The 23,530-nt window shown below is 43.5% G+C and overlaps 1 protein-coding gene across 2 annotated transcripts; it reads right to left on the bottom strand.

Annotated features, from left to right (window-relative positions):
* Positions 1-37: 37 nt before the first annotated feature.
* On the bottom strand, positions 38-19,595 carry LOC131957380 (putative G-protein coupled receptor CG31760). Of its 2 annotated transcripts, XM_059322155.1 has the most exons (14): positions 19,478-19,595; positions 18,459-18,676; positions 16,468-16,712; positions 16,202-16,351; positions 15,147-15,273; positions 14,604-14,762; positions 13,368-13,535; positions 12,494-12,562; positions 11,230-11,339; positions 10,807-11,024; positions 8,767-8,905; positions 7,025-7,130; positions 2,814-2,999; positions 38-1,398 (listed from the first exon to the last, which is right to left on the bottom strand). In XM_059322155.1, exons 1-14 carry the CDS (start codon positions 19,500-19,502, stop codon positions 1,282-1,284), a joined length of 2,037 nt encoding a protein of 678 aa, XP_059178138.1. In that variant the 5' UTR covers positions 19,503-19,595; the 3' UTR covers positions 38-1,281. The 2 variants fall into 2 exon arrangements, with proteins under 2 accessions (XP_059178138.1, XP_059178139.1); XM_059322156.1 differs by lacking the exons at positions 18,459-18,676; positions 19,478-19,595 and adding an exon at positions 18,201-18,227.
* Positions 19,596-23,530: the final 3,935 nt, after the last annotated feature.

The raw sequence follows: 23,530 nt of genomic DNA, 5'->3' as shown, positions 1-23,530 counted from the left end.
GCTCTTGTGTTATAAGATGGTGATTGATGGGGTCATGGGGTCAAGTCTGCTGAAGGATATAACCTAACTCTCAGTGAACAGAAGTTTAAGAAATGATTTTTATTTCAAGATAAAAATTCCTAAAATATTAAAAGTTTATTTTTAAGCATTACTCAGAAAACATTTTCATACAAATTTAAACATTTTTTGTATTAACTCAAATAAATATATAGTCTTATAAACACAGATTGACATTTTCATATTAAACTCAAATATTTTCTTAAACCACAGATCAACTTTATCAAATCAAATATTCTCTTAAACCACAGATCAACTTTATCAAATCAAATATTTTCTTAAACAACAGATCAACTTTATCAAATCAAATATTTTCTTAAACCACAGATCAACTTTATCAAATCAAATATTCTCTTAAACCACAGATCAACTTTATCAAATCAAATATTTTCTTAAACAACAGATCAACTTTATCAAATCAAATATTTTCTTAAACAACAGATCAACTTTATCAAATCAAATATTTTCTTAAACCACAGATCAACTTTATCAAATCAAATATTTTCTTAAACCACAGATCAACTTTATCAAATCAAATATTCTCTTAAATGACAGATCAAATTATCAAATCAAATATTCTCTTACAACTATATACCTACAATTTATACATGGGTTTTTTTTACATTGCTGAAATTGCATCAAAACATTGCATGTAACACCATTTCAAATGAAACAAAAAATGTAATTACAAAATATACATTCACCTTTTTTAACAGCATGAGCATTTTTTAAATGAAACAAATAATGTAAATATAAAATGTACATGTTTGTAAAAGGACCATTTTAAAAAGAAGCCTCTAACAAATTTTCTATATACACAAACAACATAATAATAGAGATAGCCCAGCACTTCCTCTGAGTGATGGTACAATTACCACTACTACAATTACGTACAACATTAAAAAGGTTTGTATTCAAGAGGACAGACTACAATACAAGATGATTACAAGTAGACAGTAGGCCTACTACAAGAAATTACATAAATACTATAAGAAAGTAAACATCTCCATAAAATCCAAATAAAAGTTGGAGAAGTTTTGTATTGTAGGCACAGGACATTACTTGATTGCAGGAAGGTAAATGGGTATTGGATGTCATGTTACGAGTTAGTGAATAGATGTCATCTTGACCAGTTGTTGACTAGATGTCATCTAGACCAGTTGGTGACTAGATGTCATCTGGATCAGTTAGTGACTAGATGTCATGTGTCTGCTGTCACTGGTGCTATGTCTCTGTTGTCACGGGGTGACAGCCCCCATTTTTCTCCAGTTGAAACCTCAGTTCTCCGTTCATGGGCGTGACTTTGGATGAGAACTTTGTGGAATGTGGCAGATTGTCTTCCTAGAGAACCAGAGGTGAACACAATATCAGCGGCTTTGTGAGGTGGGACTGGGTCACAGGGGAATGTCAGATGGGACTGGGTCACAGGGGAATGTCAGATGTGGTTAAAAAGCATAAAGGAAGTTGAAGGAAATTCATGGGAAATATATATCACTGTCAGTAAACTGACCTCAGGCCCACATAATACATTGATTAATAAAACTGACCTAAGGTCTATAATAAATGGAGTCACTCAACTGACTGGGGCCCCACATAATAAATGGAGTCACTCGACTGACCTGGGGCCCACATAATAAATGGAGTCACTCAACTGACCTGGGGCCCACATAATAAATGGAGTCACTCAACTGACCTGGGGTCCACATAATAAATGGAGTCACTCACTCAACTGACCGGGGGCCCACATAATAAATGGAGTCACTCACTCAACTGACCGGGGGCCCACATAATAAATGGAGTCACTCAACTGACCTGGACCCCACTTAATAAATGGAGTCACTCAACTGACCTGGGGTCCACATAATAAATGGAGTCACTCACTCAACTGACCGGGGGCCCACATAATAAATGGAGTCACTCACTCAACTGACCGGGGGCCCACATAATAAATGGAGTCACTCAACTGACCGGGGCCCCACTTAATAAATGGAGTCACTCAACTGACCTGGGGTCCACATAATAAATGGAGTCACTCAACTGACCGGGGGCCCACATAATAAATGGAGTCACTCAACTGACTGGGGGCCCACATAATAAATGGAGTCACTCACTCAACTGACCGGGGGCCCACATAATAAATGGAGTCACTCGACTGACCTGGGGTCCACATAATAAATGGAGTCACTCGACTGACCTGGGGTCCACATAATAAATGGAGTCACTCAACTGACCGGGGGTCCACATAATAAATGGAGTCACTCACTCAACTGACCTGGGGTCCACATAATAAATGGAGTCACTCAAATGACCGGGGGCCCACATAATAAATGGAGTCACTCAACTGACCTGGGGCCCACATAATAAATGGAGTCGACTGACCTGGGGTCCACATAATAAATGGAGTCACTCAACTGACCTGGGGCCCACATAATAAATGGAGTCACTCAACTGACCTGGGGTCCACATAATAAATGGAGTCACTCAACTGACCGGGGGCCCACATAATAAATGGAGTCACTCAACTGACTGGGGGCCCACATAATAAATGGAGTCACTCACTCAACTGACCGGGGGCCCACATAATAAATGGAGTCACTCGACTGACCTGGGGTCCACATAATAAATGGAGTCACTCAACTGACCTGGGGCCCACATAATAAATGGAGTCACTCGACTGACGGACTGGGGCCCACATAATAAATGGAGTCACTTGACTGACCTGGGTCCCATATAATAAATGGAGTCACTCAACTGACCTGGGGTCCACATATGAGAAAGAAATCCTCAGGGTTACACTGGACAGCCTTGGATGCCGAGGTGGGGTCGGGGTTGAACCTGGAGGAGACCAGTGGCGGCTTGACCCGGCCTGTGATGGTCACCAGGTTTTGGTTGGAGTAGACCGTACTATCTGCTGGGTTAGTTCCCTTGTACAGTGCCCAGAACTGATATGGGAGATAAGCGGGGTTGGTAGAGAGCTGTATGGTCAATATGTGGTCGTGATACTGTTTAGTGTATGTTGGTGGCTACCTTGTGTGACTGTTTAGTGTATGTTGGTGCCTACTTTAGATCAACTGTTTAGTGTATGTTGGTGCCTACTTTAGATCAACTGTTTAGTGTATGTTGGTGCCTACTTTAGATCAACTGTTTAGTGTATGTTGGTGCCTACTTTAGGTCAACTGTTTAGTGTATGTTGGTGCCTACTTTAGGTCAACTGTTTAGTGTATGTTGGTGCCTACTTTAGGTCAACTGTTTAGTGTATGTTGGTGCCTACTTTAGGTCAACTGTTTAGTGTATGTTGGTGGCTACCTTAGGTCAACTGTTTAGTGTATGTTGGTGCCTACTTTAGATCAACTGTTTAGTGTATGTTGGTGCCTACCTTAGGTCAACTGTTTAGTGTATGTTGGTGCCTACTTTAGATCAACTGTTTAGTGTATGTTGGTGGCTACTTTAGGTCAACTGTTTAGTGTATGTTGGTGCCTACTTTAGATCAACTGTTTAGTGTATGTTGGTGCCTACTTTAGGTCAACTGTTTAGTGTATGTTGGTGCCTACTTTAGATCAACTGTTTAGTGTATGTTGGTGCCTACCTTAGGTCAACTGTTTAGTGTATGTTGGTGGCTACCTTGTGTGACTGTTTAGTGTATGTTGGTGCCTACTTTAGGTCAACTGTTTAGTGTATGTTGGTGCCTACTTTAGATCAATTGTTTAGTGTATGTTGGTGCCTACTTTAGGTCAACTGTTAAGTGTATGTTGGTGCCTACCTTAGGTCAACTGTTTAGTGTATGTTGGTGCCTACTTTAGATCAATTGTTTAGTGTATGTTGGTGCCTACTTTAGATCAACTGTTTAGTGTATGTTGGTGCCTACTTTAGGTTAACTGTTTAGTGTATGTTGGTGCCTACTTTAGATCAACTGTTTAGTGTATGTTGGTGCCTACTTTAGATCAACTGTTTAGTGTATGTTGGTGCCTACTTTAGATCAACTGTTTAGTGTATGTTGGTGCCTACTTTAGGTCAACTGTTTAGTGTATGTTGGTGGCTACCTTAGGTCAACTGTTTAGTGTATGTTGGTGCCTACTTTAGATCAACTGTTTAGTGTATGTTGGTGCCTACTTTAGATCAACTGTTTAGTGTATGTTGGTGCCTACCTTAGGTCAACTGTTTAGTGTATGTTGGTGCCTACTTTAGGTCAACTGTTTAGTGTATGTTGGTGCCTACTTTAGATCAACTGTTTAGTGTATGTTGGTGCCTACTTTAGATCAACTGTTTAGTGTATGTTGGTGCCTACTTTAGGTCAACTGTTTAGCGTATGTTGGTGCCTACTTTAGATCAACTGTTTAGTGTATGTTGGTGCCTACTTTAGGTCAACTGTTTAGTGTATGTTGGTGGCTACCTTAGGTCAACTGTTTAGTGTATGTTGGTGCCTACTTTAGGTCAACTGTTTAGTGTATGTTGGTGCCTACTTTAGGTCAACTGTTTAGTGTATGTTGGTGGCTACCTTAGGTCAACTGTTTAGTGTATGTTGGTGCCTACTTTAGGTCAACTGTTTAGTGTATGTTGGTGGCTACTTTAGGTCAACTGTTTAGTGTATGTTGGTGCCTACTTTAGGTCAACTGTTTAGTGTATGTTGGTGACTACTTTAGGTCAACTGTTTAGTAAAAATTATGTTGAAGCCTACTTTAGATCAACTGTTTAGTGTATGTTGGTGCCTACTTTAGATCAATTGTTTAGTGTATGTTGGTGCCTACTTTAGATCAACTGTTTAGTGTATGTTGGTGCCTACTTTAGATCAACTGTTTAGTGTATGTTGGTGCCTACTTTAGATCAACTGTTTAGTGTATGTTGGTGCCTACTTTAGATCAACTGTTTAGTGTATGTTGGTGCCTACTTTAGGTCAACTGTTTAGTGTATGTTGGTGCCTACTTTAGATCAACTGTTTAGTGTATGTTGGTGCCTACTTTAGATCAACTGTTTAGTGTATGTTGGTGCCTACTTTAGATCAACTGTTTAGTGTATGTTGGTGCCTACTTTAGATCAACTGTTTAGTGTATGTTGGTGCCTACTTTAGGTCAACTGTTTAGTGTATGTTGGTGCCTACTTTAGGTCAACTGTTTAGTGTATGTTGGTGCCTACTTTAGGTCAACTGTTTAGTGTATGTTGGTGCCTACCTTAGGTCAACTGTTTAGTGTATGTTGGTGCCTACTTTAGGTCAACTGTTTAGTGTATGTTGGTGGCTACCTTAGGTCAACTGTTTAGTGTATGTTGGTGCCTACTTTAGGTCAACTGTTTAGTGTATGTTGGTGGCTACTTTAGGTCAACTGTTTAGTGTATGTTGGTGCCTACTTTAGGTCAACTGTTTAGTGTATGTTGGTGCCTACTTTAGGTCAACTGTTTAGTGTATGTTGGTGACTACTTTAGGTCAACTGTTTAGTAAAAATTATGTTGAAGCCTACTTTAGATCAACTGTTTAGTGTATGTTGGTGCCTACTTTAGATCAATTGTTTAGTGTATGTTGGTGCCTACTTTAGATCAACTGTTTAGTGTATGTTGGTGCCTACTTTAGATCAACTGTTTAGTGTATGTTGGTGCCTACTTTAGATCAACTGTTTAGTGTATGTTAGTGCCTACTTTAGGTCAACTGTTTAGTGTATGTTGGTGCCTACTTTAGATCAACTGTTTAGCGTATGTTGGTGGCTACTTTAGATCAACTGTTTAGTGTATGTTGGTGGCTACCTTGTGTGACTTTTTAGTGTATGCTGGTGTCTACTTTAGGTCAACTGTTTAGTGTATGTTGGTGCCTACTTTAGGTCAACTGTTTAGTGTATGTTGGTGCCTACCTTAGGTCAACTGTTTAGTGTATGTTGGTGCCTACTTTAGATCAACTGTTTAGTGTATGTTGGTGCCTACTTTAGGTCAACTGTTTAGTATATGTTGAAGCCTACTTTAGATCAACTGTTTAGTATATGTTGGAGCCTACTTTAGATCAACTGTTTAGTGTATGTTGGTGCCTACTTTAGATCAACTGTTTAGTATATGTTGGAGCCTACTTTAGATCAACTGTTTAGTGTATGTTGGTGCCTACTAAAGATCAACTGTTTAGTGTATGTTGGTGACTACTTTAGGTCAACTGTTTAGTAAAAATTATGTTGAAGCCTACTTTAGATCAACTGTTTAGTGTATGTTGGTGCCTACTTTAGATCAATTGTTTAGTGTATGTTGGTGCCTACTTTAGATCAACTGTTTAGTGTATGTTGGTGCCTACTTTAGATCAACTGTTTAGTGTATGTTAGTGCCTACTTTAGGTCAACTGTTTAGTGTATGTTGGTGCCTACTTTAGATCAACTGTTTAGCGTATGTTGGTGGCTACTTTAGATCAACTGTTTAGTGTATGTTGGTGGCTACCTTGTGTGACTTTTTAGTGTATGCTGGTGTCTACTTTAGGTCAACTGTTTAGTGTATGTTGGTGCCTACTTTAGGTCAACTGTTTAGTGTATGTTGGTGCCTACCTTAGGTCAACTGTTTAGTGTATGTTGGTGCCTACTTTAGATCAACTGTTTAGTGTATGTTGGTGCCTACTTTAGGTCAACTGTTTAGTATATGTTGAAGCCTACTTTAGATCAACTGTTTAGTATATGTTGGAGCCTACTTTAGATCAACTGTTTAGTGTATGTTGGTGCCTACTTTAGATCAACTGTTTAGTATATGTTGGAGCCTACTTTAGATCAACTGTTTAGTGTATGTTGGTGCCTACTAAAGATCAACTGTTTAGCGTATGTTGTTGCCTACCTTGGGTGCGAAGATCAAGCCCATAGTGATGTATGTTGTTGCCTACCTTGGGTGCGAAGATCAAGCCCATAGTGATGTATGTTGTTGCCTACCTTGGGTGCGAAGATCAAGCCCATAGTGATGTATGTTGTTGCCTACCTTGGGTGCGAAGATCAAGCCCATAGTGATGTATGTTGTTGCCTACCTTGGGTGCGAAGATCAAGCCCATAGTGATGGTGACAAACACCTGCTGCTGGGCCATGGTCAGCACATACACAACATCCGGGCCACCTGACAACCCCACAAACTGGCTGCAATAGAAGGTGACTAGCATGACAACCCCACAAACTGGCTGCAATAGAAGGTGACAGCATGACAACCCCACAAACTGGCCTAGCATGACAACCCCACAAACTGGCTGCAATAGAAGGTGACTAGCATGACAACCTCACAAACTGGCTGCAATAGAAGGTGACTAGCATGACAACCCCACAAACTGGCTGCAATAGAAGGTGACTAGCATGACAACCCCACAAACTGGCTGCAATAGAAGGTGACTAGCATGACAACCCCACAAACTGGCTGCAATAGAAGGTGACTAGCATGACAACCCCACAAACTGGCTGTAATAGAAGGTGACTAGCATGACAACCCCACAAACTGGCTGCAATAGAAGGTGACTAGCATGACAACCCCACAAACTGGCTGCAATAGAAGGTGACTAGCATGACAACCTCACAAACTGGCTGCAATAGAAGGTGACTAGCATGACAACCCCACAAACTGGCTGCAATAGAAGGTGACTAGCATGACAACCCCACAAACTGGCTGCAATAGAAGGTGACTAGCATGACAACTCCACAAACTGGCTGCAATAGAAGGTGACTAGCATGACAACCCCACAAACTGGCTGCAATAGAAGGTGACTAGCATGACAACCCCACAAACTGGCTGCAATAGAAGGTGACTAGCATGACAACCCCACAAACTGGCTGCAATAGAAGGTGACTAGCATGACAACCTCACAAACTGGCTGCAATAGAAGGTGACTAGCATGACAACTCCACAAACTGGCTGCAATAGAAGGTGACTAGCATGACAACCCCACAAACTGGCTGCAATAGAAGGTGACTAGCATGACAACCCCACAAACTGGCTGCAATAGAAGGTGACTAGCATGACAACCCCACAAACTGGCTGCAATAGAAGGTGACTAGCATGACAACCCCACAAACTGGCTGCAATAGAAGGTGACTAGCATGACAACCCCACAAACTGGCTGCAATAGAAGGTGACTAGCATGACAACCCCACAAACTGGCTGGAATAGAAGGTGACTAGCATGACAACCCCACAAACTGCCTACAGCATAAGACTTAAGGAAACGAGTACTAATTTAGTGCTAAAGTGTGTGGCACTATTTGGTGTTGAATAGAACAGCTGATGACACTTAGGAGTCGTCCATAAATGACGTCACACTCACAGGGGGGAGGGGGTCCGTAATTTTGTGACGGTTTGTGATGAGGGGGGGGAGGGGGTTCAGATGATGCGACGTCACACCTTTGCATTATAAAAAAGCAATGTTAGAAAATGAATTTTGGACGTTATTTCGCGTTTTAGAAAACTGTTTTAATACATTGCAATAGGAATTGATTAAAATACTCTATTTTGACAGAGTTCAGACAAGATTTTGGAAAAATATCGATGTTTTAAGAAAAATTCAACTGCAATTTTGAAGGGTGTTGTAGGCTGAGGTGTGACATCATTTTAGGGGGGGGGGGGGGAGTCTGGCTTTTTGTGACGATGTGTGACGGAGGGGACGGGGGGGGGGGGGACGGGGGTAAAATCGTCAAAAAAACGTGACGTCATTTATGGATGACCCCTTACGTCAAATGAGCAAGAAGCTGACCAAAAAAAGTGACATGACAGAACAGCTGATGACGCTTACGTCAACATGAGTAAGAAGCTTCCCAAGATGATGGCGTTGTACGTGCCCCACGTGATGAATTTACTTTCGTTGAAGTGCGCTGGCGCTTTTCTCACCGTGAAACACAGATAGACGCCCACTAGCAACATGAGAGCCTCCACTGGAAGATATAGTGTGGGGGGGGGGGGGGGTCATGTTTTAAGTACATCATAACTTTATAGCTACACACTGTCAGTGGCGTAGCCAGGATCGTCTCAAGGGGGGGGGGGGGTTCCAATTTTTACCCGGGGACAAACTTTCGATTTGCACCCCCACCCCTCTCAAACTTTCGATTTGCACCCCCCCCCCCCCTCAAACTTTCAATTTGTACCCCCCCCCTCATACTTTATATACATATACCGAGGGGTCTATGGGGGGGTTATGACCCCCCACCCCCCCCCCCCTGCCTACGCCACTGCACACTGTAAAACATTACATACATGATAAAACATCGTCATGTCGACTAATGAGATATTGATTACATAATGAGATAATGAGACGAGTGAGATAATGAGACGGGTGAGATAATGAGACAAGTGAGATAATGAGGCGAGTGAGATAATGAGGCGAGTGAGATAATGAGACAAGTGAGATAATGAGACGGGTGAGATAATGAGGCGAGTGAGATAATGAGACGAGTGAGATAATGAGACGGGTGAGATAATGAGACAAGTGAGATAATGAGACGAGTGAGATAATGAGACGGGTGAGATAATGAGACAAGTGAGATAATGAGACGGGTGAGATAATGAGACAAGTGAGATAATGAGACGGGTGAGATAATGAGACAAGTGAGATAATGAGACGAGTGAGACAAGTGAGATAATGAGACAAGTGAGATAATGAGACGGGTGAGATAATTAGGCGAGTGAGATAATGAGACAAGTGAGATAATGAGACGAGTGAGATAATGAGGCGAGTGAGATAATGAGACGAGTGAGATAATGAGACGGGTGAGATAATGAGACAAGTGAGATAATGAGACGGGTGAGATAATGAGACAAGTGAGATAATGAGACGGGTGAGATAATGAGACAAGTGAGATAATGAGACGAGTGAGACAAGTGAGATAATGAGACAAGTGAGATAATGAGACGAGTGAGATAATGAGACGAGTGAGATAATGAGACGAGTGAGATAATGAGACAAGTGAGATAATGAGACGGGTGAGATAATGAGGCGAGTGAGATAATGAGACAAGTGAGATAATGAGACAAGTGAGATAATGAGACGGGTGAGATAATGAGGCGAGTGAGATAATGAGACGAGTGAGATAATGAGACAAGTGAGATAATGAGACGAGTGAGATAATGAGACGAGTGAGATAATGAGACGAGTGAGATAATGAGACGAGTGAGATAATGAGACGAGTGAGATAATGAGACGAGTGAGACAAGTGAGATAATGAGACAAGTGAGATAATGAGACGGGTGAGATAATGAGACGAGTGAGACAAGTGAGATAATGAGACAAGTGAGATAATGAGACGGGTGAGATAATGAGGCGAGTGAGATAATGAGACGAGTGAGATAATGAGACGAGTGAGATAATGAGACGAGTGAGATAATGAGACGAGTGAGATAATGAGACGAGTGAGATAATGAGACGAGTGAGATAATGAGACGAGTGAGATAATGAGATAATGAGACGAGTGAGATAATGAGACGAGTGAGATAATGAGACGAGTGAGATAATGAGATAATGAGACGAGTGAGATAATGAGACGAGTGAGATAATGAGAGGAGTGAGATAATGAGACGAGTGAGATAATGAGACGAGTGAGATAATGAGACGAGTGAGATAATGAGACGAGTGAGATAATGAGATAATGAGACGAGTGAGATAATGAGACGAGTGAGATAATGAGACGAGTGAGATAATGAGACGAGTGAGATAATGAGATAATGAGACGAGTGAGATAATGAGACGAGTGAGATAATGAGAGGAGTGAGATAATGAGACGAGTGAGATAATGAGATAATGAGACAAGTGAGATAATGAGACAAGTGAGACCCGACTTACTCCCAAACATAGCGTACTTCCACCAGGTCATGGTGCAGACGTAGAACTTGAGAGCAGACGAGGTTTTGACGGTGTAAGCTTTGGGCGGGTCCAGCACCGTCCAGACGGTGAGGTAGACGCCCACCAGCAAGACGAGGGGCACCATCCGCTGTAGCAGCGCCTTGTCCGGCAGGTTGATGCGTTTGGTGGCCCCGCCAGCCTTGAAGATCACGGAGATCCTGGGGAAAAATGGCTGGAAGTGAAAGTCGCTTGTTTACACATATAAATCATTTTGTCACAGGTCATAGTGTCACGCCTGTAGGTTGCTCGTGCATGTGTAAATATCTTTGCCTTACAGCAAGTGATTATTATGTTTTCCCTAGCAACCGCGCAGGCTCGCTTGAGGTTTGGTTAGAATAAAAACATTGGGCTGACGGAACTTACCTCCATGTTTTTAACAGAAGAGCTCCATAGAGAATTGTGAAGCCCAAGTTAAATGGCCAGATTTGTATGGTACAGGCCAATGTGGTCACCTCGCCGTACATCACAAACACCTGCAGACATAACACAGCTATAGGTCAGCCGTATAGGCATCAACACCATGATGTATACCACCAACCACACACATGTTTTATATCATTGAACCACACCAATGCTGCATACCACCAACCACACCATGATATATACCACCAACCACACCATGATGTATACCACCAACCATACCATGATGTATACCACCAACCACACCATGATGTATACCACCAACCACACCATGATGTAGGCCTATACCACCAACCACACCATGATGTAGGCCTATACCACCAACCACACCATGCTGTATACCACCAACCACACCATAATGTATACCACCAACCATACCATGATGGATACCACCAACCACACCATGATGTATACAACCAACCACACCATGATGTAGGCCTATACCACCAACCACACCATGATGTAGGCCTATACCACCAACCACACCATGATGTATACCACCAACCACACCATGCTGTATACCACCAACCACACTATGATGTATACCAACAACCACACCATGATGTATACTACCAACCATACCATGATGTATACCACCAACCACACCATGATGTATACCAACAACCACACCATGATGTATACCACCAACCACACCATGATGTATACCACCAACCACACCATGATGTATACCACCAACCACACCATGATGTATACCACCAACCACACCATGATGTATACCACCAACCACACCATGATGTATACCAACAACCACACCATGATGTATACCACCAACCACACCATGATGTATACCACCAACCACACCATGATGTATACCACCAACCACACCATGATGTATACCACCAACCACACCATGATGTATACTACCAACCACACTATGATGTATACCACCACCTACTTACACTGGCACACATGAGGATAGCACCGACACACATGATGTATACCACCACCTACTTACACTAGCACACATGAGGATACCACCAACCACACATGCTGTATACCACCACCTACTTACACTGGCACACATGAGGATAGCACCGACACACATGCTATATACCACCACCTACTTACACTGGCACACATGATGTATACCACCAACCACACCATGATGTATACCACCACCTACTTACACTGGCACACATGATGTATACCACCAACCACACCATGATGTATACCACCACCTACTTACACTGGCACACATGAGGATAGCACCGACACACATAAGCAATAGAAATATTGGGCTGGCTGTCTTTATAACCTGAAACAGTAGAAGATGTTTTAAGATGCTGGAAACTAGTTCAACTTGAATAGTTCAATGGCATATGTCATGTATGTACATGTGTCAAATGTCACATGTCATGTATCTACGGCATGTGTCAAATATCATGTCATGTATCAACGGCATGTGTCACATGTCATGTATCTACGGCATGTGTCACATGTCATGTATCTACGGCATGTGTCACATGTCATGTATCAACGGCATGTGTCACATGTCATGTATCTACGGCATGTGTCACATGTCATGTATCTACGGCATGTGTCACATGTCATGTATCTACGGCATGTGTCACATGTCATGTATCTACGGCATGTGTCACATGTCATGTATCTACGGCATGTGTCACATGTCATGTATCTACGGCATGTGTCACATGTCATGTATCTACGGCATGTGTCACATGTCATGTATCTGCGGCATGTGTTACATGTCATGTTTCTACGGCATGTGTCATATGTCACATATCATAAATGTATCTGTGGTATGTGTCAAATGTCACGTCATGTATGTACGGCATGTGTCACATGTCATGTATCTACGGCATGTGTCACATGTCATGTATCTACGGCATGTGTCACATGTCATGTATCTGCGGCATGTGTTACATGTCATGTTTCTACGGCATGTGTCATATGTCACATATCATAAATGTATCTGTGGTATGTGTCAAATGTCACGTCATGTATGTACGGCATGTGTCACATGTCATGTATCTACGGCATGTGTCACATGTCATGTATGTACGGCATGTGTCACATGTCATATATCTATGATGTCTCACCAACTCCTTCCTGTACTTGACGATGACGGCGATAACGACGAGGCAGGCGACGATCATGACGCTGATGATGAAGACCATGAAGGCCTGGACGGCAAAGTTGATCTGGAACAGACACGGGCTGGCATCAACACACGTGTCGCACCCCCGGGGACACTTCAGGCACTGGAACTAGAGGGGGGGGGTGAGGAGAGGGTTAGTTCTAGTGGGTTACCAACCTGCAACACTAGCAACACCAAACTAGCAGAACGGACAACATTGATGTGGGGGTGGGTGGGGGGGAGACAACAGACTTCCAGATGTCAAATGTTATGCACTCACCTGTCCGGCGGTGACCCAAATGTTATGTACTCACCTGTCCGGCGGTGACCCAAATGTTATGTACTCACCTGTCCGGCGGTGACCCAAATGTTATGTACTCACCTGTCCGGCGGTGACCCAAATGTTATGTACTCACCTGTCCGGCGGTGACCCAAATGTTATGTACTCACCTGTCCGGCGGTGACCCAAATGTTATGTACTCACCTGTCGGGCGGTGACCCAAATGTTATGTACTCACCTGTCCGGCGGTGACCCAAATGTTATGTACTCACCTGTCCGGCGGTGACCCAAATGTTATCTACTCACCTGTCCGGTGGTGACCCAAATGTTATGTACTCACCTGTCCGGCGGTGACCCAAATGTTATGTACTCACCTGTCCGGCGGTGACCCAAATGTTATGTACTCACCTGTCCGGCGGTGACCCAAATGTTATGTACTCACCTGTCCGGCGGTGACCCAAATGTTATGTACTCACCTGTCCGGCGGTGACCCAAATGTTATGTACTCACCTGTCCGGCGGTGACCCAAATGTTATGTACTCACCTGTCCGGCGGTGACCCAAATGTTATGTACTCACCTGTCCGGCGGTGACCCAAATGTTATGTACTCACCTGTCCGGCGGTGACCCAAATGTTATGTACTCACCTGTCCGGCGGTGACCCAAATGTTATGTACTCACCTGTCCGGCGGTGACCCAAATGTTATGTACTCACCTGTCCGGCGGTGACCCAAATGTTATGTACTCACCTGTCCGGCGGTGACCCAAATGTTATGTACTCACCTGTCCGGCGGTGACCCAAATGTTATGTACTCATCTGTCCGGCGGTGACCCAAATGTTATGTACTCACCTGTCCGGCGGTGACCCAAATGTTATGTACTCACCTGTCCGGCGGTGACCCAAATGTTATGTACTCACCTGTCCGGGGGTGACCGAGCCAGTGCTGGACTCGAAGAACGCCTCGATGTCCGCCCCTCGGTAGGCCCTCAGGCTGGATGACGTGTCGGGGAAGTAGTAGCCGTCCAGACACTTGCACAGGTAGGATCCTGCACGGAACCCCAGCTGCAGGGGTTCGCACTGGGGGGGGGGGGGGGGGGGGAGATGGGGGTCATTAGCACATCAACGTCAGTGGGAACATGTGACTAAATGTTGTCTAACGTGACAGAGTTGTCTAGCATGAGTTGTCTAACATGACAGAGTTGTCTAACGTGACAGAGTTGTCTAACATGACAGAGTTGTCTAACGTGACAGAGTTGTCTAACGTGACAGTTGTCTAACATGACAGAGTTGTCTAACGTGACAGAGTTGTCTAATATGACAGAGTTGTCTAACGTGACAGAGTTGTCTAACATGAGTTGTCTAACATGACAGAGTTGTCTAACGTGACAGAGTTGTCTAACATGAGTTGTCTAACATGCTAGAGTTGTCTACTCGTGGCTGATGCCTGGCCACATGACTCACGTAGGTGGTTGCCTGGCAACTGTGCGTCCCACGGAAGATGTCGAAGGCCTGGGAACCTTCCGTGCCGTTGGGGTCACACTGGTTGATGTCCAGGTTGGTCAGCTCGATGTCTATAGTGGCCACGCCCCTGGGGAGGAGGGTCAGCATTAGAGGGGTGTCGGGCTGGTTAGTGGGCTAGGCCGCTATGTGTGGGCTAGGCCGCTACGTGTGGGCTAGGCCGCTATGTGTGGACATATGTTTGAGCAGCAAAGTAAAAAATGTAGTAGTGAGATCAACAAACGCCAATAATTCTGATCTCAAGGCTCCTTGTTTGTTCAGTCAATTTTTTAAAAAATAAAACTAGAATCGATGCTTTTATCCACAAAAATTTTCAATTTCCATTTTCTCATTCCACTATTTAATCATTACACATCCGTGTATCAACAAGGGCTACCTGTGTGTAGCCATGGGCTACCTGTGTGTAGCCACGAGCTACCCGTGCATGTAGCCACTTCACTTGTCAGATTGAGCAGTTTATATACTCGGCTCACATGCGTGTTACAACACTCACATCAGTGACGTAAGCAAGTGCCACAAAAAATAAATCCGTAGAGCTTTGCTTTATTCTGTCAGACGGACGCCATTTTTACTGATTTCCTTTTAAGTTTTCTGGCCACTTTGTTAGATCCATCTGGGAAACAATTTTCTTACTTGGTCGGTGAGCTGGCTGGAGGATGATTCCGTGAACATTATAGGCTGTTGGGTGTGACGTGTTACTGTGTGACGTGTTGCTGTCTGACAGCTGTGTGACGTGTTGCTGTCTGACAGCTGTGTGACGTGTTGCTGTCTGCCAGCTGTGTGACGTGTTGCTGTCTGACAGATGTGTGACGTGTGTGCGACTAAAATTGTTCACCACTGTACACAGACCAAACTTTGACTGAATACTCTTGATCTCTCATCTAAATAAACAATTTTTACATATCGTTGGACCTTGTTTTAACAACAGATGAAACAACGACGCATCAAAAGAGTTATTTGACGCGATGTTTCCATCTCCTGACTAAGGTAGAACTTACTGAAAGTGAATGGTTCCATTGACAAGGGACATAATCGGAGCAGAGTATGTGGACATCCATATGTTGCCTCCCCCACAATCAAAGTACGGATAGGTCCAGTAGCCGTCGTTATAGCTGGCCACTGGCTGGTAGACGTACCGGTCTGTTTGGCTGGGGACGTAAGGAAGATCTGCATTCAATATACGTCACGCCGCACAACATACAACTCACGTCATCACATACAACACACACGTTACAACATACACCATGTGGCCCACAGAGCTTACTTGAGCGAGATGACGTCCCTGTCTATGGTGATGTTGGACCTGTCCTTGAGCACGACGCCGTTGTACCACTCCGTGTCGTTGGTGCGGTAGTCGTAGTTGATGGCGATGTCTATGGCCGTCACGGTCCGGCTGGTCCGGTTGTTGTAGGCGTAGGGGCAGAACTTGGGTTTGCCGGCCACCACCCCGGGCTCTACCGCGATGGCCGACCCGTAGATAATCGTGTCCCCGTGGACGTTCGTCCGCACCTGATGGGAGGGGGGGGGGGGAGACGTGTGGGCGTGTCGTGTACACGGTTAGAATAAACAAAGATGGTGGCACGTCTCAGGTGCCAAACAAAAGGTGTGTCAGTTTACCTGTGTCGTACAATTTGCTGACAAATGCACTCACTCATCGAGGGATCATCACAAAGTGCCCACTAACGATCACAAAGTGCCCACTAACCTAATGTACGACACAGAAAACAAAGGACAGGGGCACCAAATAAGTGAACTCATGGGGGTTCCGCAGGATTCTTCTAAAATTAGTGATCGTTTTTTGTTTTTTTTTCTAATTTGGCGCTTTTTGTATCATCGTTTGTATTATGTCAGTGTATCTCGCGGTTTTAATTGGTGTAAATAAAACATTTGAACAAACTGCCAAAATTACTTGACTTCCACCAATCTTTTCTTCAAGTGTAACTGGGCAAAAACACATTTGTTGTCCTTGTCATCGCTAATTATCTTCTCGGCTTTTTACACTTGGAGTTCTTAATTAAAGCATATGTAAATGTCAAGGCCACACAACCTCGTATAGAAGTACATCGGGCTGCACAATGTACTTTGTTGATTTGAAGAAAATACTGGAACCTACATCATTTGAGTTTTGACTTGTTCTAATTGGCACATCTGCTAATGATGGGCGTGTTAAAAATCTGAACTCTGATTGGCCAGTCAAGGTGTTTGGTTGACACGACTGATTGCAAACATCAATAAACAATCAATCTATTGATTGTCTCAATCAATCTATTGATTGTCTCAATCAGTATATGAAAACATGTGGTTAAGCTGAGGTGGGATGGTAAAAGTATTATCATAATATCAAACACTGGCGTACACGTCGCGCGCGTTGCTGCGACCTCAGATGAACTGAAACTCAAGGACATTCGATTGTTACCAATGATGTATTTTTAGACGCCTGACCTACTTTTTTGTCTACACGTAGCGCTATCGTTATTGTAATAACTAAGGCATATTGCATGAGGAAAAAACTCGAGTGTACGTTAAACCCCCTCCTCGGGGTCAGGTAGATCGACCCCAGGGGTGAGGCAGGGCTGTCGTGGCAGCCACTGGTTGGAAAGGGGAAACCCCTGCAGCATAACAGCACACAAACTCCAGGCAGTTTCTTTCAGGCATCTCCTCAGTGGGCACTGCCCCTACCCGCAGCACGTCGACATTATAATGAGGGGACATTATGGCATAAAAGACAAACCCATATACACATAGACGATAGACAGATATATATATATATATATATATATATATATATATATATATATATATATATATATATATATATATATATATATATATATATATATATATATATAAATATAAATATAAATATAAATATATATATATATATATATATATATATATATATATATATATATATATATATATATATATAGGTATGGGCAGGGGTGTGTGTGTGTGTGTTTGTGTGTGTTTATGAAGAAAACGTGAAAAATGTGTTACCATTGTGTAAAACATGTGGTCAGTGATGCGAGAAATGTGTTACCATGGTGTAAAACATGTGGTCAGTGATGCGAGAAATGTGTTACCATGGTGTAAAACATGTGGTCAGTGATGCGAGAAATGTGTTACCATTGTGTAAAACATGTGGTCAGTGATGCGAGAAATGTGTTACCATTGTGTAAAACATGTGGTCAGTGATGCGAGAAATGTGTTACCATTGTGTAAAACATGTGGTCAGTGATGCGAGAAATGTGTTACCATTGTGTAAAACATGTGGTCAGTGATGCGGGACAAGTTCCCCTCTAGCGCCATCATGGCCGACAGGAAGTTGGCTGTCCGGAGGGCGGGCTCCGTGTACTGGACCCAGGGGTTGTGGTCAAAGATCAGGGTCAGCGTCTGGTTGGTGCCGCCCGTGCACTTGTTCTTATCCACGGAGCGGACATAGTCCAAGGCCAGCTTGACCGCTTTGATCTGGTCTGATCAGAAAGAAATGGAGACTAAAATACGGAGGAAATCTATCAGGAATAAATAATAAAAGATAGAGGAAGAAAGGTCAAGGTTATGACTGAGCTAAGGGGAACCAAACGTTTTGCCTATTGCAGGAGCTAAGGTGAATGTGACTGAGCCAGTAGGAGCTAATGTGAATGTGACTGAGCCAGTAGGAGCTAAGGTGAATGTGACTGAGCCAGTAGGAGCTAAGGTGAATGTGACTGAGCAAGCAGGAGCTAAGGTGAATGTGACTGGGCCAGTAGGAGCTAATGTGAATGTGACTGAGCCAGTAGGAGCTAAGGTGAATGTGACTGAGCCAGCAGGAGCTAAGGTGAATGTGACTGAGCCAGCAGGAGCTAAGGTGAATGTGACTGAGCCAGTAGGAGCTAAGGTGAATGGGACCGAGCCAGCAGGAGCTAATGTGAATGGGACTGAGCCAGTAGGAGCTAAGGTGAATGTGACTGAGCCAGCAGGAGCTAATGTGAATGTGACTGAGCCAGTAGGAGCTAAGGTGAATGTGACTGAGCCAGTAGGAGCTAAGGTGAATGTGACTGAGCCAGTAACTAGGTAATGGGTGAGCTCTGGGACCTACACCCCCCCCCCCCCCCCACACACACACACGCCTCCCCCCCCCCCCTCCACACACCCAGAACAACTCCTCTCCGACAGCTGTATGACGTGTTGCTGCATTTTTAAAAAGTTGGTTAATATTTTGAGTGATAAGATGGCTCTGAGCTAAGCTAAAGGTAAACAATGGTGAGCTGAGCTAAAGGTAAACAATGTCTTACCTAGGGCCGCAGCTAAGATGGACATTGTGAGCTACACTCAGCTCGAGGTTAAGAAAATTGCAAGAAACAAAACATGATGGTTTATCAACATAGTATCCCGTCTTGTTTATGTACAGTGTTCCATCTGGACGTCATTTGTTTTAGTGGAAGACGAATCACATGACAGTAAGGGGCGTGGCTAGCCTGGGGCACCCAATCATTAACAAACCCGAGCCAATCATTTTATCCTTAGCCAATCACTTCATCGGTTAGTTCAATTGTTCAAGTTTTTAAAAAGCCTTCGCTATCAACCTAAGGAAAAACTTGTGGAGGGGCGAGCTCATGGTGTGATATCACGCGGACGTTTGTAACGGTGGCGCCACCTATGCACGTGCACTGTAAGAAGTGAGCGGACGTGAAAGTGTTGCGGCCTGAAAACTTAAATGACGTCATTTCCTTCCGTTGGCTCGTCAGCGGACGTGTGTCCCAAGTTTTCTAATTTTGGCTTCAAATGAGGAAAGGATCAGCAGTTTAAAACAAGGAAGTGTACTATAAGGGCTGTGTGCAACCGCATACACATCACAGATGTACTACGTACACATTATCCAATGTACTTAGTACACATCAACCAATGTACCACGTACACATTATCCAATGTACTTAGTACACATCAACCAATATACCAAGTATGTATCAACCAATGTACCAAGTACACATCAACCAATATACCAAGTATGTATCAACCAATATACCAAGTATGTATCAACCAATGAACCAAGTACACATCAACCAATAAACCAAGTACACATCAACCAATGTACCAAGTACACATCAATCAATGTACCAAGTACACATCAACCAATGAACCAAGTACACATCAACCAATGTACCAAGTACACATCACAGATGTACCAAGTACACATCAACCAATGTACCAAGTACACATCAACCAATGTACCAAGTACACATCAACCAATGTACCAAGTACACATCAACCAATCAACCAATGAACCAAGTACACATCAACCAATGAACCAAGTACACATCAACCAATGTACCAAGTACACATCAACCAATGTACCAAGTACACATCAACCAATGAACCAAGTAGGCCTACACATCAACCAATGTACCAAGTACACATCGACCAATCAACCAATGAACCAAGTACACATCAACCAATGAACCAAGTACTCATCAACCAATGAACCAAGTAGGCCTACACATCAACCAATGTACCAAGTACACATCAACCAATGTACCAAGTACACATCAACCAATGTACCAAGTACACATCAACCAATATACCAATTACACATCAACCAATGTACCAAGTACACATCAACCAATGTACCAAGTACACATCTACCAATGTACCAAGTACACATCAACCAATGTACCAAGTACACATCAACCAATGTACCAAGTACAAATCAACCAATGTACCAAGTACACATCAAACAATGTACCAAGTACACTTCAACCAATGTACCAAGTACACATCAACCAATGTACCAAGTACACATCCCCAATGTACCAAGTACACATCAACCAATCAACCAATGTACACATCAACAAATGTATCAAGTACACATCAACCAATGTACCAAGTACACATCAACCAATGTACCAAATACACATCAACCAATGTACCAAGTACACATCAATCAATGTACCAAGTACACATCAACCAATGTACCAAGTACACATCAACCAATGTACCAAGTACACATCATACACAGCTGCCCTCGTGTCTAGCCAACCTAACTACACATGTGTAGTGAGTACTCAACTACAAAATGTCATGAAGTAGTCTTGGGTCAATGGCATTATTGTTTTTTGTAAAGAGGTGGGGGGGGGGGGGGTCGAAGGAGGAAGTGTTGTAGACCGAAGATAAACAAAACTTCTGTAGCGATGTAAGTGGTGTGACGCAGTTCCCAGATATTTATTTTTGATAGCACTCTGATACAAACATAAAAACCATCCATAAAGACAAAGCGTAAAGACAAAATTAGAACGACAAAAGATCATTAGACCACAAGATGACGACACATAATGGTATGTTATGATAAAACTAATGACAAAAGGGCAATGACACAGCATAATGTTCGGTGATTGTGACGTCACAGGGTACGATGGCGGTCACGTGCCGACTTGATACGCCGTCAAACTACGATTATTGCACTCAATGGTAGATCGATCAACGACACAAAAAAACTGTTTTGATAGAAGATTCACTTTATGTATTCAAAATGGATTAGATAAGCAATGACAAAATGTTGATCGATTCAACTTTTATAGAGCAAATGTAGTTTAATCGTGAATAGAAACAACGGTGTGAGGGGGAGGGGGTAGAGGGAATCGATTCCTCTATCATGTAGAAAGGTGAATGTGGTTGCGGCCCACAAGGACCATGACTTGGCGGGCCACAAGGACCATGACTTGGCGGCCCACAAGGACGGCGACTTGGCGGCCCACAAGATGACTGGGGATAACAAGCCCAGCATATTCAAACCTGAAAACTTGCCATGTCAAGTCCGATAAACTTGCCATGTCAAGTCAGATTTTCAACAGCCACAAAATAGAAACAAGGCGGTCAAAACTCTTGACTGTTGTTTGTGAAGGACAACAGGAATGTGAGGTTGGAGTAGGACATTAGCACACTGTGAGGTTGGTGTAGGACATTAGCACTTTGTGAGGTTGGAGTAGGACATTAGCACACTGTGAGGTTGGTGTAGGACATTAGCACACTGTGAGGTCGGTGTAGGACATTAGCACACTGTGTAGTCTGTTAAGGACATTAGCACACTGTGAGGTTGGTGTAGGACATTAGCACACTGTGAGGTCGGTGTAGGACATTAGCACACTGTGAGGTCGGTGTAGGACATTAGCACACTGTGAGGTCGGTGTAGGACATTAGCACACTGTGAGGTCGGTGTAGGACATTAGCACACTGTGAGGTCGGTGTAGGACATTAGCACACTGTGAGGTCGGTGTAGGACATTAGCACACTGTGAGGTCGGTGTAGGACATTAGCACACTGTGAGGTCGGTGTAGGACATTAGCACACTGTGAGGTCGGTGTAGGACATTAGCACACTGTGAGGTCGGTGTAGGACATTAGCACACTGTGAGGTTGTTGTAGGACATTAGCACACTGTGAGGTCGGTGTAGGACATTAGCACACTGTGAGGTCGGTGTAGGACATTAGCACACTGTGAGGTCGGTGTAGGACATTAGCACACTGTGAGGTCGGTGTAGGACATTAGCACACTGTGAGGTCGGTGTAGGACATTAGCACACTGCGAGGTCGGTGTAGGACATTAGCACACTGTGAGGTCGGTGTAGGACATTAGCACACTGTGTAGTTATCAAATGGTTTCAGCATGTGAAGCACATGCCGAGTATGTCACCGGCTACACATTTCATGTGTATTGATTACACGCAGCAAATGTCACAAGTAACATCAAAATAGTGACAACAATAATTGTATCTATGTCTCCATGTTTCATCCAATCACCATGAAACGTTGGGGAGTTGATGGGAATACTCCCGGGAAGGTTTCTGCGAAAAACTAATTTCAACTTAGGAGGGGTGCACCCCGGCAGTGTGCGATTTTTTTCTTCAGATACGGTATCTATCTATATATATAATTCTCTTCTGGGATCAGTTAGAAAACAAGCTGCAAGCGCGCCTTTGCAGTCCCCCCTCTTCCTCTCTATCACTATCATCACTACCACCCCCACCCCACCCCCACATGATCTGGTGAGCGGTGTTCACTCTGTTTACATTTTACAATCACAGAGACGGGTTTGGTGACGGCTATTAGGAGCAGATAATTTAGTTTGAAACGATTTTAAACTTAGAGGAGGTAACTAAGAGGAAGCTGCTTTCACGTGGGGGGGGGGGGAGGGGGGTTTAGTGTTTTTAAGCAAATATTTTCAGTGGCAACATTGGTACTGTCGAATTCACAAATTATAAATTACTGAAAAGTAGAAAAAAAACAACTAAATAGCGGCGTATGATACGCAGCGGGTCGGCTCGTATATATATAATTCTCTTCTTGGAGACGTTA

Source organism: Physella acuta, unplaced genomic scaffold (assembly GCF_028476545.2).
Source record: "Physella acuta isolate Inbredline_101_S28 unplaced genomic scaffold, ASM2847654v3 ptg001237l, whole genome shotgun sequence".
NCBI classification, from domain to species: Eukaryota; Metazoa; Mollusca; class Gastropoda; family Physidae; genus Physella; species Physella acuta.
Note: the sequence above shows the minus strand (reverse complement) of the source record. Positions and strands in the feature narration are given on the sequence as shown.